The 17,011-nt window shown below is 43.3% G+C and overlaps 1 protein-coding gene across 3 annotated transcripts in view; it reads right to left on the reverse strand.

The window, feature by feature from the left end:
• qkia (QKI, KH domain containing, RNA binding a) overlaps positions 1 to 15,906 on the reverse strand; it is a 65,761-nt gene extending 49,855 nt beyond the window's left edge. For all 3 annotated transcript variants that reach the window (XM_010777172.1, XM_010777173.1, XM_010777171.1), the window contains exon 1: positions 15,485 to 15,906. In XM_010777172.1, the coding sequence (XP_010775474.1) occupies positions 15,485 to 15,629 (145 nt within the window). In that variant the 5' untranslated portion in view covers positions 15,630 to 15,906. The remainder of the gene's footprint in view (positions 1 to 15,484) is intronic.
• Positions 15,907 to 17,011: the final 1,105 nt, after the last annotated feature.

Consider the following 17,011-nt stretch of genomic DNA (forward strand, 5'->3'; position numbering starts at 1 on the left):
GTTGTATAGCTACACAAAGACATCTTGCGAAACTCTTATCAAAAATGCTTTTATTTTACATTGACAAAAAGTCTGAAGTCATTGGTCTTTCAAATCCAACCCTCATTAAAAACATTTTTACATTTATCTATGCCAGAAACAACGACAAGTGTAACTCCTCCATTCTGGCTGAACCGCTGAGAGTAAGTATGCTAAAAGCAGAATGTGGAGGTGTGGTGATGGCTAAGAACAGCAATCAGCAAAACCATTAATCATAAAAGGTGGGAAAATGCAATGTTTTGTCCTGCTGTCACTGTTACTGAATGCAGAAAGGGGAAGAAGAGCCAAGCTGAACGCGGCTTTCGGTGGCTGCTGGCAGTGATGGTGACGGTGTGCTGTAGGAGCGTGTCATAGCATGTTAGTTTGGCGATTCAACAAAGCAAACGGACAGTGCAGACACGTAGAGAGGGACCAAAGGAAAGGCAAAGCTGAGAGTGGTGAAAAGGGACTGAATAAACGTTAAATTATATTCCAGAAAATTACCACATCTGAAATTGAATTTGAAAAGGTATGCCTGTTTAAATATGACAACTGAAAATATGACATGGGAAACGAGCACCGTCTGGCTATAGTGACTGCTGTCACTTCAACTGCGGCACCAGCTGTGACAGGTACACAGGTGCAGCGATTGTCCTGGGAAACACAGCCTAAAAGTAAGCCAAGTTATGATGCCCACTATGAGATCAGCATAATCACTGAGGCAAAGTCATTAAACAACTGTCAAGTGGCCAAAATGCCGATGTTACAGAATGCAGTAGGTGGAAAAAGCACAAAGACGGGCTTCTAAAGACAAAAAGTCAGAGAAAATTGTGTCATGGTCCCAGATCTGGCAACAATGATGATTAGCATAGGTCCAAAAAATGAAATTACAATGTCTGTCAATGACTGACTTAAAAGAATGACCTATTTAGTTACATGTTGGAGACATATTTATCAAAAGAGTGGTTTTCTTAGTCACATTTGGCTCAACTACCATGGTACATATTTCCATGATTTCTAAAATAAGTTGTGACAAAAACCCATCTTATCCTGCTTACCCAGAGCACCATCGAGAGCTTCACAGTGAAATGCGTAATTCAGACAGTATCTGCAGAGACACTAAAACCGTGGGCTAAAATTAGAATAAGGGATCATCACATTTGATGATGTGGAACTGCTTTATGGGTCTGTGTGCTGGTGAGGGGCACGCTGGCAGCTCAATGAGCCATAGGAGTGCCAGTTTTGTGCACTTAGTGGGGTCTACCATAGAGTGAGGGGAAACTGGCAGGGAGGGCTGGCTCGATACTGAACCATAATGGCTTACTCTTAATGGTTGCCGCAAGGTTCCAACGTTCATTACTCTCTGCGTGGGGGGACTTTCAACGGGATCCTGGGGTGAGACTTGTGACTGCATGCACACTCGCACACACTTACACTCGGGGGAGGCACCCCAGGGAGGGTGGGCTAGGTGGAAAGATACAGAAACTGTTTTCTTTCTTTCACACTCACAGATGTAATTCCCTTACAGGAAGCAGCAGGGAGAGTTAGTGTGGTAGTTAAAGAAAAGTAAAAGCTCCTTCTTAGGGTAGTTTCATAATAATGCTAATTATTCAACGATTGCAAAAATAGTCTAATCCAGCACGACAAAAAAGATAGAGTTCAGTGCTAATGCTTACCCTCTCCTCGGTTCACCTTTTAAAGTAGCCCAACGACGTAGCTCAGCGGAAACAGCCAAACTAGTGCACACAAGATGCAGACCCAGGCTCTCTCTAAAATACCAGGCTATTTAACTGCTGCTTTTGCCATCTGAAGGGGGAGCGATATGTAGCGTTAAATTGGAAGTCACAGCAATAGTCATTTAACAGGCTGGCTTTAAGAGAGAAGCCTCATGAGCTGAAAATCATTTTGAGGGGATATACTTGGTCGAAAAACTGAAAAAACTGCCTGCCTCAAAAAGCTACAACACAAAGAAGAATCAAACCTTTTACTTCCATAAGATATAACCATATCTGTATGTTTCCATGCATACTAAGAAGGATGTTCAGTTAGGATAGGAGCAGTCAAAACTGGTGGATTAATTAGTATGAACATAAACACACATCCAAAGCGTGAAAAAAGCATGAGCGTAAACAGCCAAGCAGATTGTTAGTTCTTCTGCATCTCGTGGGAACTCATTTCACAGACTTTACCTGCCAGTTAAATCAGGCAGACAAACAACAGCGAGACCTCAAGAATCCTTCTCTCACTGTGCTTTAACCCATTTATCTCTACGCCCGGTGTTTCGGTCGATGTACACACGCTACTTTGGCTTTCAAAAACACAACCGTTTTATCCACCGAGGCTCCAGGCATACTTTTCCAAACATGCAACTGCACTCACAGTCACACATACACACAACAATGGAGGGGATGCGATGTAAAATGAAGCACAGGATGCATGCTGTGAGATCAACAAGATCTGAGAATATGAGATAAGGACTGGGAAGAATAACAGGATGAAGATTCAGGATGCATGCAGATGGGGTGTATGTATGTGGATTGGAAGAGCAGACTATGGCCCCCATGATGCCCAGGAACCATGTCCTCTGGCCCGTGACAGGGGGTATTGCCCATTTCCCCACTGCCCGTAAGATTGACGATGTGTGTCAGACTGGCTCTTGTTACGATATAAGGAAAGACAATCTCTTAAAGGGTGACCAAAGAGTTGTGAGAACAGCAGAGCTAACACTGTCGACCAATATTCAGATGATCTAAAAACGCAGAGCTCTATTCATCTATCAAACACATCTCAACTGTGTCTGCCCCTACACACAGCGGCCCCCTCTGTCAGGCAACAATGGCAGGAAAGGTCCAGCTGTCAGAAGAGGAAACGAGACGAGAAGAGGGAGGAAGGAAAGGCTAAGACTGTCAATGTGAATGCAGAAGATAACATGCAAGGCACTTCCTGTCCCTGTAACTAAGGAGACAACAGTGCTCACAACCAATGGGGAATATAGGAGGGACGAAGGACAATTTATCGTACGATTACTTTGTATTTGTTATCTAGCCTCCATCGTTCTTTGATCCAAAAGGTGAACTTTCCCATGGTTCTGCATGCGTCCAAAATAATCTAAATTCACAGTTATTAAATAAAGTTGATTAACATTTAAAAAAAACACACAATGGCTAATGTGAAGGAAACTAAATAAGCTATGATAACATTCAGGTGAGTTGCCATCACGGTGAAACACTGAAGTGGTAACACAAAGAGACTGTGGCTGCGTTTTCACTGTAAACCTTCATCGAATCTTTACATCAACTGTGAGTCTGTGACTTAAGCAGTTTTGGGCGAGGAACAGATGGGAGCCGCATGAGCCTGCCAGAAGTTCTCTATGGAGAACGTAAACAAACTGACGAAAAGTGCGAGGTGGGAAAGAGCCTGAATGAGGAACAACCTTATTCCCTTCATTTTCTCAGAATCAGGAAATGAGGTCACTTCTTAACAAAGAAAACTATGTTAGAATAAAGTGACAATTGAATGTTTTGGAAATCATTATTTTTGAATCAAGGTTTCAGTGTCTCATCATCTGTCAGGAGAGAAAACAATAAAATACTGTCCTGTTGCCAGCACCAAATAAGACAAGGTGTGCATTTAGCAGAGCTATGAGTTCCTTATCCAAGACACAGTTATCTCAAAGAGATGTGCTGTTAATGCAGCATTTCCTTTAAGAGACCAAGAAAAGACTATAATCTGACGCAATCAGATACAGGCTTCCATTTAAATCCATTATCTTTAATAAAATGAGTATTACTAAGAAAACACTTCTGTAATCTGATGCAATCAAATACAACAGCCCTGCAATAACTCCTACCTTTATGAATGTTATCATCCTCAGCTGCTGATAAGAGTGTGCCAGACAGACATTGATTCAATGCTATGGCTAATACACATGCTGTAGCTTGTGTGCTTGTATTGGGTTGCATTTGAAGGGGAAAAACAACAACAAAGGCTTAATAAAGACAGCTCAATGTCATATGTTCCTGTTTGATACACACTCGCTCGTCACCAGCTTAATGTGTACACCTGACTAAACTAACCAAGCCGTAGAAATGGCCATAACGTCCAATCAAAACCTCTCAGTCAGAGTGTTCAGGGAGTGTATATCCATATGTGTATTAATAATCTGGGACTTTTTTTTCACCTGTTGAAATCAGCTAGTGTTTCATGCTGCTATATTTACCTATCATTACCATGGCGTGATTTCAGTTAGAGTTGACACTAATTCTATGAATACAACACAGTATTTGAGCAAGGCTTAGGGGAAATGAGTAGTGAACAGAGGAAGACAAACATATCACATCAAAGTATATGACAGGTGTCAGCTGTTGTTATACACCTACAAGGGTTTGTATCTAACATTTAAAGTTTGAGTCCAACGGGCTCAGTGGCTGTGAAAACACACAATCACAAGGGGTTACCTCTTTGTTCCGGCTCTTCGTCGGGTTTACAACCTCACATATCATTTTCCTGGGATGTGAATCAAAACGTTAACTCAAAGACAAATTAGACACAACAAATCAGTTCAATATCTGGATGGATATGCGTGGCGCTCTGCCAGAACTTGTTCATGGCCAAGTATACAAACGTTGATTGTCTGCAAGTGTTGGTAGTTCTCAGTTAAACTGGTTCGCATTGATTCTCTATAAAGAGCCAACAGGCCTGGCATTGTTAAGAGATGCTGAAAAATACTCTTGGAGCCTGAAGCATTTTCAGATATTAAGATAGCTCGCCTTAAAAGGGGGTGGAAAATGAAAAGACAGGGAAAAGACTCCCCCTGACCCTGTAGTCTGCAAATCATCAAAGGATCTGCTCTCTGCGTGTTTGTTTGGGATGTCTCGTCGTGGAGATCAAATAGATGATCTCTTTGCTCTGCCAAGTCATGTTGAATGTACCATTTAGAGCATTTTAAAAATAAAGACGTTGTAAAAACTGGTTCAGAGTGTCAAAGGGAGGGGAGAAAGAGTCACTGCCATTAACCGAGCTTCCCGTGTGCTTAAGCCTTTAAACATTGATTTGCCTCAAAGCACTTGGGTGTGAGGACTTAAACAATTGCAAATGAATATGTGCAAATACAGCCAGCGGGTGCAGGCATGTTGTTCCCTACCAACCAGCGCTTGAGCCTGGGAGTGATTGAGCGGAGAGCCAAGCGAATACTAGAGTCCTGAGCGCAGACAGTGAGAGCTGGGCTGATGCAAAGTGACAGAACACGTAGCAGGCCTTTAATGTCACCACTGGTCCTCACAAGAAAGAGGCAATGTAGCCCCAAGGCTTGATTTTTTTGCCTCACATACTCACATAAGAGTAGAGAGATAAAGCGGGTGGAAGAAGAAAGCCATTGAAGAAAGATCTGGAGAGACAGGAGATGAGAGAAGAAAGCTGGGTGCAGTCACTCTCCTCAAATAAATAGGTATAAAGACAAAGCCAGGAAAATGAGTCATTCCCTTGGGAAAAAGCCGGATACTGAATTCCTCATCTGGAAAACACTATGGCAACGATGCAAGGCAAAATAAAAGGATGAAAGAGATGCATGTACATGGTTTAAACATCAAGTACTTCTGTTTGTGCAGACAGAGAGTATTATATAAACATGGTGATGAGGGAGGAGGAGCAGAGGTAGACCCGGGGTCTGGGTCATCGAAAGTGTCAGACGCTCAATAAAAATAAGGTTGCCGAAAGAGCGAACATCACAAACAACCTAATCTCATGTCAGACCAATACTTCCTAAGAAAGCAGATCAGGGGAGACGAGAGGAAGGGTGGGACAGGGAGAAGGATTAGAGGGGACAGAGAGAGACAAGTCCATCTCCTGGCAGACTATTCTTCACCTTAAGGTGTCAACAGCAGCTGGCGCCCTGGCACCTTGCTCATACCCACACCTGTCTGCTCGGCTTTGTCTGCACACCGTCTGTCCCCAGGTGCCTTTAACCATCCCCTAAGCACTATTAAGCTTTCCTATACATTATTTGATCTAATCACATACCTGGGGCAATAACAAACATATATCCAAGCTAAATTCTAACTTTTAAAGCAATTGTATTCAAATAAATCTCTTAAACCACTGTTATGTGTCCCTGTCAGTGTGCGTGTCCGGGCACGTTCCCAAAGAAAGAAAACAAAAACCAGACCGACAGGAGCTATAGCTGTAATCTTATCCAAGACAACAATAAAGCAACACTTCTGTCTTTTATGAGCCACATTCCTACGTAATGACACTGAGCGGAGATGGCTTAAGATAAGGCAATAGTGTCTACAAAATCAAGAGAAACAGGTTGGATGTGTTTCTGCATTATTTGGAACATCACACTAACTTCTAAAGTCACTTCTTTAAACTGCATTAGGAGTCAAAGTAATATTGGTTGGGAGTTGATCTCCAAAATTAGGCCAGATCCCGGCTTTGATGTTTACTTTGTTTTATTAGCAGTTCTCCGACGTAGGGCATAGTGAGAAAACTGATTTATACAAGGATATGGCTACCGATCCACACAATAAACCCTGAGCATTCAGGTTAACATTACTCTGGGCACTTTGTTTGCTGCAGGACATGTTACAGAACCATTCTTTAGAGGTTTCTAATGTTTTATATACAACTGTGGTGCAACAATACAGATGCGAGGGCCTTGGGTTGCACAAACAAACCACATGACTCAGCAACTTATAGAACTGTACATAAAGCAACGTGTAGCAGCAATACACCAAGTGTTAAAGGCAATACGTAAACATTTCAATGTATTGGGCTAGACAGCACTTGTGTGCACGCTTCTGTGTGAACGGGTAGGAATGACCCAGTGTGTGAGTCCGGCCCATTAAAGTACAAAAAGCCATTGTTTATGATTATCTGAGGGGGAGGCAGGGTGAGACAGAGGGGTGGAGTGTGGAGCTGAGGGAGGGGTCAGTGACCTTCCTCATAGCCAACCAAATGACCTCATTCACAGAACATAGGAATCCTCTGTCTCCCCCCACTGTTCTCTATCACACTCACCACCTCCCCTTGCTCTCTGCAGCCTTGCTCGTTTTTTTCCTTCCAGCGAACACAATCAAACTGAGCATGCTCACTAACTCTTTCATATACACGGCACATTTTTCCTGACAGTTATATGTGGGCTTTTATGCCTATCTTTCCCATGTCTCACACGGTGCTAAAGGGGCTGTTTGTTTCACAAATTAACAACTCATCATACAAAACCTCCCATTGTTACAGCTCTGTAATCTCCTCCAAACCAATGAACTGATAAGGACGGACAGACGTAAGCCGCAGCACAAACAGCGAGTAACACTAAACAAACCGAAGCGTCACAGAAAAAGTTTCACTTGCAGTTGCATACCTTTGCCTTCTCATGTGCTGCTACAATCAGTTCGGGTTGAAGGCGTTGCACACGGTATAAATTATGCTAAGCTAATCATGTTTTACATAAGAGCACACGACTGCAGGCCAGACAGCCACCGTAAAATACAACTGTGCAACACATGTAGACCTTGTTAGGCGAGACGATCACGTTGTGCGACTGCGTCAGTGAGACTGAAAGGGCCAAGAAGTGAATACAAGTGAATGCTCTGTGTGATTCTTCTACAAAACGCAAAATGTCAGCATACATTCTATAAATTAAGCAGTACGTTGCTGATCTCTGATCTGATGACTGTATGACTGTATGACACTGAATGAAGGTAGGGTAGTGTTGGACAAGTGATAGAAACCCAATGAACTTCAAATAGCTGCAGTGTGGAATGAACTTCTTCACATACACATCTCAAAGCCGCACTGACACAGAGCGCAGTGTACTTGCAGAAAGCCTTTCAGCATGATTGCTTTGAGGCAACTTTCCTCAGCTACTGGCATGTGTGTGCTTTAAACCCAACACATCTGATCAAATCGGATTCATTGTCTTGTAAATATACTTTACAATCAGTAAAGCTTCATTTTTAAACACTGATGAGGTTTTCTAAGATATTATTTCTAAAAAATGTGACAGCTGCTGATATAGAATCAAAAACACCAATGTTTGTTTGTTATAATCACAGCTGCAACCTTCAGGTCGATTTCACAACATTTGTCAATTTCAAAGCCAGAGATATCTAGAGGGACAAATGCATCCAACAACAGTGCAGCAAACATCTATACAACACATCTTCAACATTCAGGATACAAATCAATTTCAAAGGCTGCCCTGGATAAATGGAAATAAAACATGATTGGGAAAGTGAAGGTTTATTGTGAGAGGAGCCATCTTTACAGTTAGTAGGGACATTGGAGGTTAACGCAAGTTCACAAAAACTACATTCAAGCAGGGTAGTTAAGATATGAATGACAAAAGTATAGCTTTTAATCTCAACAATGGCAGTGGACCAGAGAAGTGTGATGCAGAATATCAAGAGAGTGCTCTGAATGCTAAGACGTGGAAAAAATAAAAAATAGTTGAAGCTGTGGGAGTCAGAGACGCATCCGAGTCAGATTAACACAGGAGTTTCCAGTGATACCGAGAGGAATATACCTCCACCTCTCTACCTCATGCCAGCTCCCTCTCTGTGGCCCTAAGGGAAGGTTATGGCAGCACCGCCTGCTCTTGCCAAGCCTCGCAGAAACAACACGGCTGCAGAGGGACAGGTAAATTATTCATCTTTGATTTATCGGCTAGCCTACAACTACTGAGAAACACAGGAAACGGCTGCAAACCACAGGCAGACTGATACACTGCGGTGTTCAAAGGGAGGATGGGGTTAGAGATTGAGGGGGAAGTGTGGCAAATAACTAAGACAGGGGGGAGTGTGTCACACATTTAGAAGGTTTAAGAAAACACAACAGTACTTGATAGTTTGATGCAAGTAGAATGAGGAGTGTTGCTAGTGTCAGCCTTGAAGCAAGAAATTAAATTACAGATCAAATTCATCAATGTTCATTTTGGGGTTTTTGAAAGCAACAGAGGTTCCTGTGCCTCACTGTGGACAGCATTCACATAGGCTGAGCTAAAACACACTATGCCAGTGTGTGGTGAAAACAAACACCAGGCTGGAGGTTAAGTGCTCTGACTGGGCTCCCGGTAAAATTCCTGAGCTGACTGCCAACGCTCACTTGCCATTCCTCCTCTGAAAGGAGAGAAAATGAATGCAGAGGGGTGGGCCATTCAGAGAGGTACAGAGTGAGCATTCATCTCATTTTTCTATGATTAAAAAAAAGGGGAAGGAAATTGTGACAAATGTTTTCTGGTAAAATCTTTTTTTCATTATATCTCTTTCAGTTCACAGGCCTAATAACTTGGACACAAAGAGAAAGAGAGAGGCAACAAGGGGGACTACTGTGAGTGAGGGGGGTGGGAGAGTTATTTGAAGAACTCAAAGAATGTAACAGGGTGGGGCCCATACTTTAACTGAGAAATATTCTGTGTGCTGCGTACTCACAAGTGTGTGGAGGAGGGAATGGAGCTAGGATTCATGATGTGATCAAAGTTAATCCAAAGAAAGCTAAGAGACAGACCTTCTCTGTGGGAGAGGGCACATGAAGAGCAGGGTTCCTGTTGTCACTACAGCCAGGGAAACAGCCCGCCCCTCCTCCTCCTTGTCTAACTGAAGGAAAAACAAACTGCTGAACCTCCTGCTCTATAGACTGTTCCTGTCTGAATTGGGCGTTGCTTCCCGTAGATGTTATTGCATGAGACACAACAAAATGTAGAGAAAAAAAATGGTAGAAAAGATTCGGTCAAGGGCAATGGGTGGAGCCCTGGTTACAGAAAAGGGAATAAACAGCCCCATTTAATGAACAAGTCTGTGTCAGGAAGCTGTTGTGACATAACTATTACAAACATCGCTGTTTTCATCTTCCTTGTCTAACACGGCTTGTTATCATCATAGCCCACATGCTCATGCACACAGGACTATGACTTGACAGAAACCATACAATGAAATTCCTTCAGCAAAATTAACTGTGCATCTAGTTACCTCATTCCCCATTATTTTTAATGTGATTGCTCTGCTTTAAGGCTTGAGGAATTTAAAAAGGGAGAGATAAACTGCCTCGAGCAATGTGTTGTCTAACAGCCGGCAGTAATAGAAGGGAGGACACGTAGTTTTGGTGACAGCGTGCCAGATAGTCGGGGTAGGGCACGGAGACATGAGGCCAGGCGGAGGCAGCAGTGATAAGGAGGCCCCAGCACTCACGGGATTGGGGCCCGAGATATGAGCCCAGAGCTGTCGTTGGATGACTTTATCACACAGCACCCGTTGGGGGGTGGCAGGGCTGGAGTGGGGCCAGGGTTGCAGCTAGAACAGGGACTGAAGCTCACACTGTGGTGGGGCTTCTGGGTAGGACGCACATCAGGAAGAAGACAGGCAAGGGCGACGCTCGGCCCCGCCGCAACCCCTCCGCCTCACCCTGTCAGACTCATGCCACCGCCTAATTTATTACCAGAGAGGAGAGACAGAGAGAGGGGGTGCATGGGTGCTAGAGAGGCAGACAGAGGAAGACGGCACAAAGCCTCCAATTCTGCTTCCTCACTGGAAGCGACGGCTCAGTAAACCAGCTCACAGAATGGCTCTCGGTTAATTAAATTCCAGCTTATAAGTGGTGCTTTGGGAGAGAATGTGGGGAGAAGAGAAAGGGGTTGGGGTGGGGGAATAAAACAGGTTTCTGCTTGCGAAAACAGTCCTGGCCTAACACCCCATTTCTCTCTTCCTGTGCTCTCTCAAGGCTCTAAGCTGCATCTTATTTTGCGAGCGGTGCTCAGTCTTGTTAGCCGCTAAATTGATTGCGTGTCAGAGGTTAATGCAGGTCCAGCCCTGTGCCGAGATTTGTGAAGGGTCAACCAACAGCAGGAGAGAACAGCGCTACAACCGCCAGACAGATTGACAGAAATATGAGACATCAGGTAGAAAACCTAACACAGACTCTGAGCAGTCTCCCATTTATCAAAATCTGTTCTCTAAACAGTTGTTCCCAAAGGATCAGTTCCCCACACAGGCACCACAGTGGACAGTTTGTCCTCCAAACGCTGACAGCTCTCCCGGGAAGGTCCTGTTAAATCACGGCACACAGAGACAAACAAGCAGATACAAAACTGTAGATGCAAAAGAGGGGGCGCTGAAGGCTGGAACAAATGGTACAATGCACCGTGCGACTCCACCACACAGCGTGCTATGGAACAACGGACCATTTAATCTATACAAACACAGCTCGAAAATGAGTCTGTAAGGAAAGGGGAGCTTGGAATAAAAATATTTTCGATCAATCCAACTATTCTTTTCCCTATAAAGACTTCACAAACCCAAATGAAAACTCTCCCTTTCTCCTATACTTTGCCACCTGACAACATCGCCTGCACTTCACTTCCACGCTACATCTCTGGATGTTATATGGGCTGTCTCCTCCTGCCAAGAGAAAATATAGCAATTTGAAGCAGCTTGTTGGCTGACACATCGTAAAGAGAAATAAAAAAACTCCATAGCAGTTGTCACCTCAGGGAGATGAACAACTGCAACGCAAGGGGATTTCAAAAGGGGCCTGTCAATCGGCCAGAGTGACCTTGAGGGACTACACATATTGGGAAAGCAACAGGGGCGTCGGGGCACTCGAGCCACTAAAGCGGGGTGGGTGCAGCCGTAACCACAAGGGTGGTGTCAGTTTTCTTCCGCCATGGAAACAGCTGTGTAGACATGCACGAAGCGAAGGGTGGGTGAGGGGGACTGCAGCTGTTGAGAGGGTATACTCTTGAGAGATGGACAACTTGGGAACGTTTCAAGCATTTAACTGGAACCAGTTATATTTGTTGTGTTTATTGGGCTCATTTAAGTCTGACAAAAGCAGGGAATTTCAGAGTTAGATTTAAGCTAATGAAACAGTTTGCACTCGGAAGAGAATTGCCGTCATTGTAATTTTAACAATATCGCACAAACACTTTTGTGCCTCCGGAGACTTGTTGACAGATCAGGACTTAACTTTATCTCTCTTTGGCATTTTTTATAACCTCACGAGGACTGGTTATGTTTCTACCTCTGCTTGGGAATTAATAGCTTTTCATTTAGCATCTGCTCTCTCCTCTTCGCATTCAAAAAGACACAAGTGTTTAACGAGACCAAGAAGTCTCCTGCAACACACAGAATATAAAACTACACACACACACCAAACCAGATAAAATAACTTTTCTCGTCAACAGTTCACACCACAATACCACAAGTTAACAATTCCCATCTGGAGACTATCCATTCCTGTCTGACTGGAAATGGAAGTAAAGTGTGATGCTTATCTTTACTGCAGGCCACAGAAAAGACTACAGAAACAAAAAATGTTTCATTCATCAAAAAAAATGTTTTACATACATTTAAAAAACTTTTCTGAGCTTCAGGATTTGCAGCACCTGACAGCCTAACAATGCAACACTTTAAAAATAAGACACACGTGACAGCTATTTTTAAAAGTTCTAGGTCAAAGGTGTGGGCTATTTCTTTAAGCACTGAGCATTCTGTTCTCCTTTTCGAGCTTATTGACTGGATTGTGCTTTCTGTTTTACTCTAGGTGGGAATTTCATCAGTATGGGACACAAAGTGGGGGGGAAGGTGGCCCCGATAATCACATGAGAGCTTCAGCCCCTTTCAAAGAGTAAAGCAAACCAAACCGCCCCTAACTGGAACCAGACAGTGAGACACTCTGCTCTGGGGTGGCTTTCATCACACACACGCAATACTATCGGCAGGGTGAAGTTTGGGCTGGTGCTGTGGAAACGCTTGTAAACCTCAGACTTCTGTGGAGGATTGAGACTGGAGCTGGGGAGTTGGAAGTGTCCCTGCCATGGAACATTTATCGGTTGAATGTGGCACATGAGCAACAGACCGGTGCTTCATTACAAGATTGAGCTACAGCAATAACAATCTTTATTTATTTATAATAACAAACATGTTTCTCTAAAGCCACCCAATTCAATCTACAGCCCGACAACAAACTAAATGTTAAAAAAGCTTGTTCTCTAAAGTAAAAAGTGGCCAGTGAATCAATTCCACCAGCAACATCAGCTAAATTACTTATTTTTAAAGTGAAGCAAAAAATAAATCTGGGAAATCCTTAATGGTCAAAATTAGAACAGCCGTATTTACACCGTACAAATACATGTTACACGCACTTACTGCTCCCGCATTGAGCACAGTGCATCTCTGCATAGGGCATTGTTTTTTGTCCCCAGTTTGGTGGAATAAAGGAAAAGGATAAAGCCAAAATGCAAAAAAGGTGACTATGGGACTACTTTAAAATGTGAGAGTATTCACACACAGGAAACTTGAAAATAGCTTAATAGCTCAGCCGTGTTGGAAATGTTCAGTTTCTTTTAACGTGATTTGAAAACGTTTTTTTTTTTAGCAATAGGATATCCCTGAGTTTACAGTTTCGCCCATCACTGCTGCACTTTTGGTTATTCTGGTTTGGATTTTTTTATTTTATTTTTTAAGTTTCGCAAACAGGGAAAGCCAGTAAGTGTTGTTTTATTTTAAAATCACTGCTGATCACACAAACCTAAAACATATGTATTGCCTTAAGGGTTAACTTTAATTGTGTGCAAAGAGCTGCACGGCTGAGTTTTGGAGTAAAGGAGAGGGACACACTGTGCATGCATGATACCCTTTCTTTACTTTATGTCAATAGGGGCAGGGATTAGCCAAAAAAGCGAGCAGGAACAAAAAACATGTCCGCTTCCTCCCTATTTCTCCTCTCAATAAAAAGCCCAAAACTTCCAATTGAGCTCAATAAACCAATAAGTATTTGAAAAACGAAAAATTAATTCCTTTATGGTAGGCATAAGTGGGGTGTGGAGTGTGATCAAACTTTATACTTGTGTTGACAAACTGAGTGCAAAGAGAATTATATCATCAAACAAACACGGGAATGTGTCTCTTTTTCCAAAACACGTGTTCTGCTCAGCTCCTTAAACTTCTGCCTGCCTCAACCTGAATCTAACGTGTGTGCCATGCAATGGGCAAATTAGATGAAAAACAAATTAGTAGAAAAACAACATTCAGGTTTTTAGATAAGATCAACTTCATTTGGTTATGGGTATTTATATTATACAAATGTAACTTTATTTTTATAGCAGTGAGGAAGGAACAAGTCTGAGTGCTTTGTTTATCACTCATCAGTGAAGCAAGACAATCTCTGCAGACCGGTTTGGCAACTACAAACCTACTCATCCAGACATGCAACCGAAACTATAAAGTATGCACTGTTCCGTATGTCCAATCGTGTCTATAAAAAGAAAAGTATTCAGATTGCCTATTGTTTTTATTCACCAGTGTCATGGTGTCCAGTCGGATAGTACCCACAGGACGGGGACAGTCTGCCAGGGGGCTGTGGCGCTCTCTAGTGTCCCCAGCTCTGTTACATAAAGCATAGGTCCAACCTTCCGTTTAGACCAGCTTAAGCTATTGATACTATCAACATAAACGTTGAATAAGCCTCGTCTATCAGCGCTTGTGCCAAGATCGGCGACAAAGCGTAGAAAACACCGACGAGGAAGAAATCCCGTCTGGACGGCGCCGCCGCCGACAAAAAGGCGACGCAATTTTTAGTGAGGCACGCTTGAATGGCAGAAACACGACGACTGCTGCAGCAAGGAGATGTAACAGATATACCCTTGCTTTAAGGGAAGTAATGTAGTAGATGTGTGAGGGAGACAATAAACGGTGCCCTTTTTAATGAAAAAGTTAGACCGTTGGAATAATCTTCGTACACTCCTCCCAGCAGCAACTCACTGGCCATTGTTTGGGCAACAAGCAGACACATTCCTCCGTGCTTTAAAGCTCGGCCGCTGGGCAACAACTCACACAACCCTCACTGCTAAAATAAAGACAGCAAAAGACAACTTTTGTAACACTTCTAGACATGTGTCTAACACGTTCTTTTCACGGGTTCAGTCTCTATTTAAAAGCTAAGTTAACGCTACGCTCTTCGGTTCCTGAAGAGTTCAACGGAATGTAGACACCCAGGCACGCTAGCTAAAAATGTGGCTAACCCGAGCTAAAACTGCTGAGGAACATGTGGAAACAGGCCCCGTCCAAATTAACTCAGACACGGTTTGGATACACCTAAAGAGTGGTTAAAAACCTCTCCGTTGTTAGATTGTGTTAATACAATGATAGTGATAGGCATTTCTGGTTTTTGGAAGAGAGATAAAGTTTTCGTCTAGTCGCCATAAAGTGAGGAGTGCAGAAACAAACTCCGTGGTGTTAGCAACTCAACTTAAAATCCCCCACCTCGCTGTGGTTTTAGGGTGAAACAGTCACCAGTGTTACAACTGGGTCTCCTGTTGGGATGTGAGGGGTGTTGTGAGTGTTATTTTTGCCTGCCTAGGACCGCATATTGTGTTGCCAGTGTGCGTACGGGTCTCGCTGCAGCACGGACGCCCAGCGAAGCCGAGCAGATATCGGACCGCACCGTGGTCTCTTCCCCCTCCCCGGCCCCTTACCTTCATCAAGAAGCCGTTCCAGGTGTGTGAAGATGCCGCAGAGATTTGGCAAGCTGGTCATGAGCTTCTTCTCGTTTAATAATTGCATCAAATAGTCGGGACTCGGCCTCGGTCGCTCCTTCACTTCGACCTCTCCGACCATCATCTTTGCGGCGAGAGCGGAGAACAAACCACAGTGAAACACAGAATCCCTCTTTTAGGAAAAAGGAGAAAAAAAAACGAAAAAAAAAAACAAAAACTTGCGGCTCCAATCCTTCGCTTCCCTCCTTGTACTGAGAAGACTCTGTAAACCCCCCTAAAATGCAGGTTTGGTTTGTTCTTCTTGTTTGAGTGGAGCGGGGGCAAAAAAAGAAACCGTTATCTTCCTTCCAGAGACTCGTGCGCCGTACTCTCCTATACGCCGTGTGCGCTCGGGGACGTTCGATTCCACCACTGTAGGCGCGAGCGACTTTTCCACCGGAAAGGCTCCATCCTCCTCGTCGGCTATTGGCCAGTGGGGCTTTCGGGGGACTAATGGGAGAACCAATGAGCGCTCAGATCCGAGCCAGGAGGGCGGGGCAGGCTGAATCGTGAAATGAAGGACAGACATTTGAACCAATGTAGTGCAGTGAACAGGCATGCACATAATACCCCTGAAGTGTTGTCAACACAGAAAAGCACACTTCTTTATTTCTTTTCCTAACGAATATAGATATTATATAACTTTAACATTTTTAGACTCCAATAAACTATCTTTGCCCTAACAGTATGGCGCTGTCTTGGTCTCATGACCACTGAAGGCAGTAGGCCTACTCGTGACAATATTGTGAATAAAAAGTGGAGAAGGCTGAGGTTTTATTTGTATATCTTTGTTTGTTTTATAGTTGCCTGTATATATAAGTTTTGATTTTCAACACTAAAATGTTACATCTCTCTTGTATTTCAGCTCTTTTTTATCTGTGGGAAAAAAATCAGCTGCTCCATTAAATAACCATTTTTACCCGTTCCAACTGGTTTTATGTTGCCTCACTTCCCCCCTCCTTGTTACACAAGATCAGCAGCATTATCCTTCATGCTGTCGATCCTGTGTGAAAACAACATTCCAGTTAGTATTTAAAAGCACAGAAGTTTATTTTGTCACATACATTTTGCAAGGTCTAATTCTTGTTTAGAAATGACCTTTATGAGTCTACCAATCTGTTATGTTTACTAGTAATCCGATGTAAGTAATTGGTGGGTTGAATGAGGGTATTCAGTTAGGAATTGCATGTGGAAGATTCATGTTAGGTTGCCAAAATATGAACAAATAATCAACCTGTGCTGTCCACAACCCACAACCTATATTTTGTTACTTGTGACCTGTAGCTACATCTTGTTATCTGTCTTGGGACTGATTGATCAACGTTCCATTAATCAATAGAGCCTTTTCATTGTGCAGTCCTTGAGAGGACCTCTCTCCCCCGAAGATTAACATCCCTGATCAATGGAACACACACAAACTTGCTACCTCCAGTTCTTCACATCCTGCTTAGTGTGAAAATAAACCAC

This window comes from Notothenia coriiceps, unplaced genomic scaffold (genome assembly GCF_000735185.1).
Source record: "Notothenia coriiceps isolate Sejong01 unplaced genomic scaffold, NC01 NC01_scaffold00017855, whole genome shotgun sequence".
NCBI classification, from domain to species: Eukaryota; Metazoa; Chordata; class Actinopteri; order Perciformes; family Nototheniidae; genus Notothenia; species Notothenia coriiceps.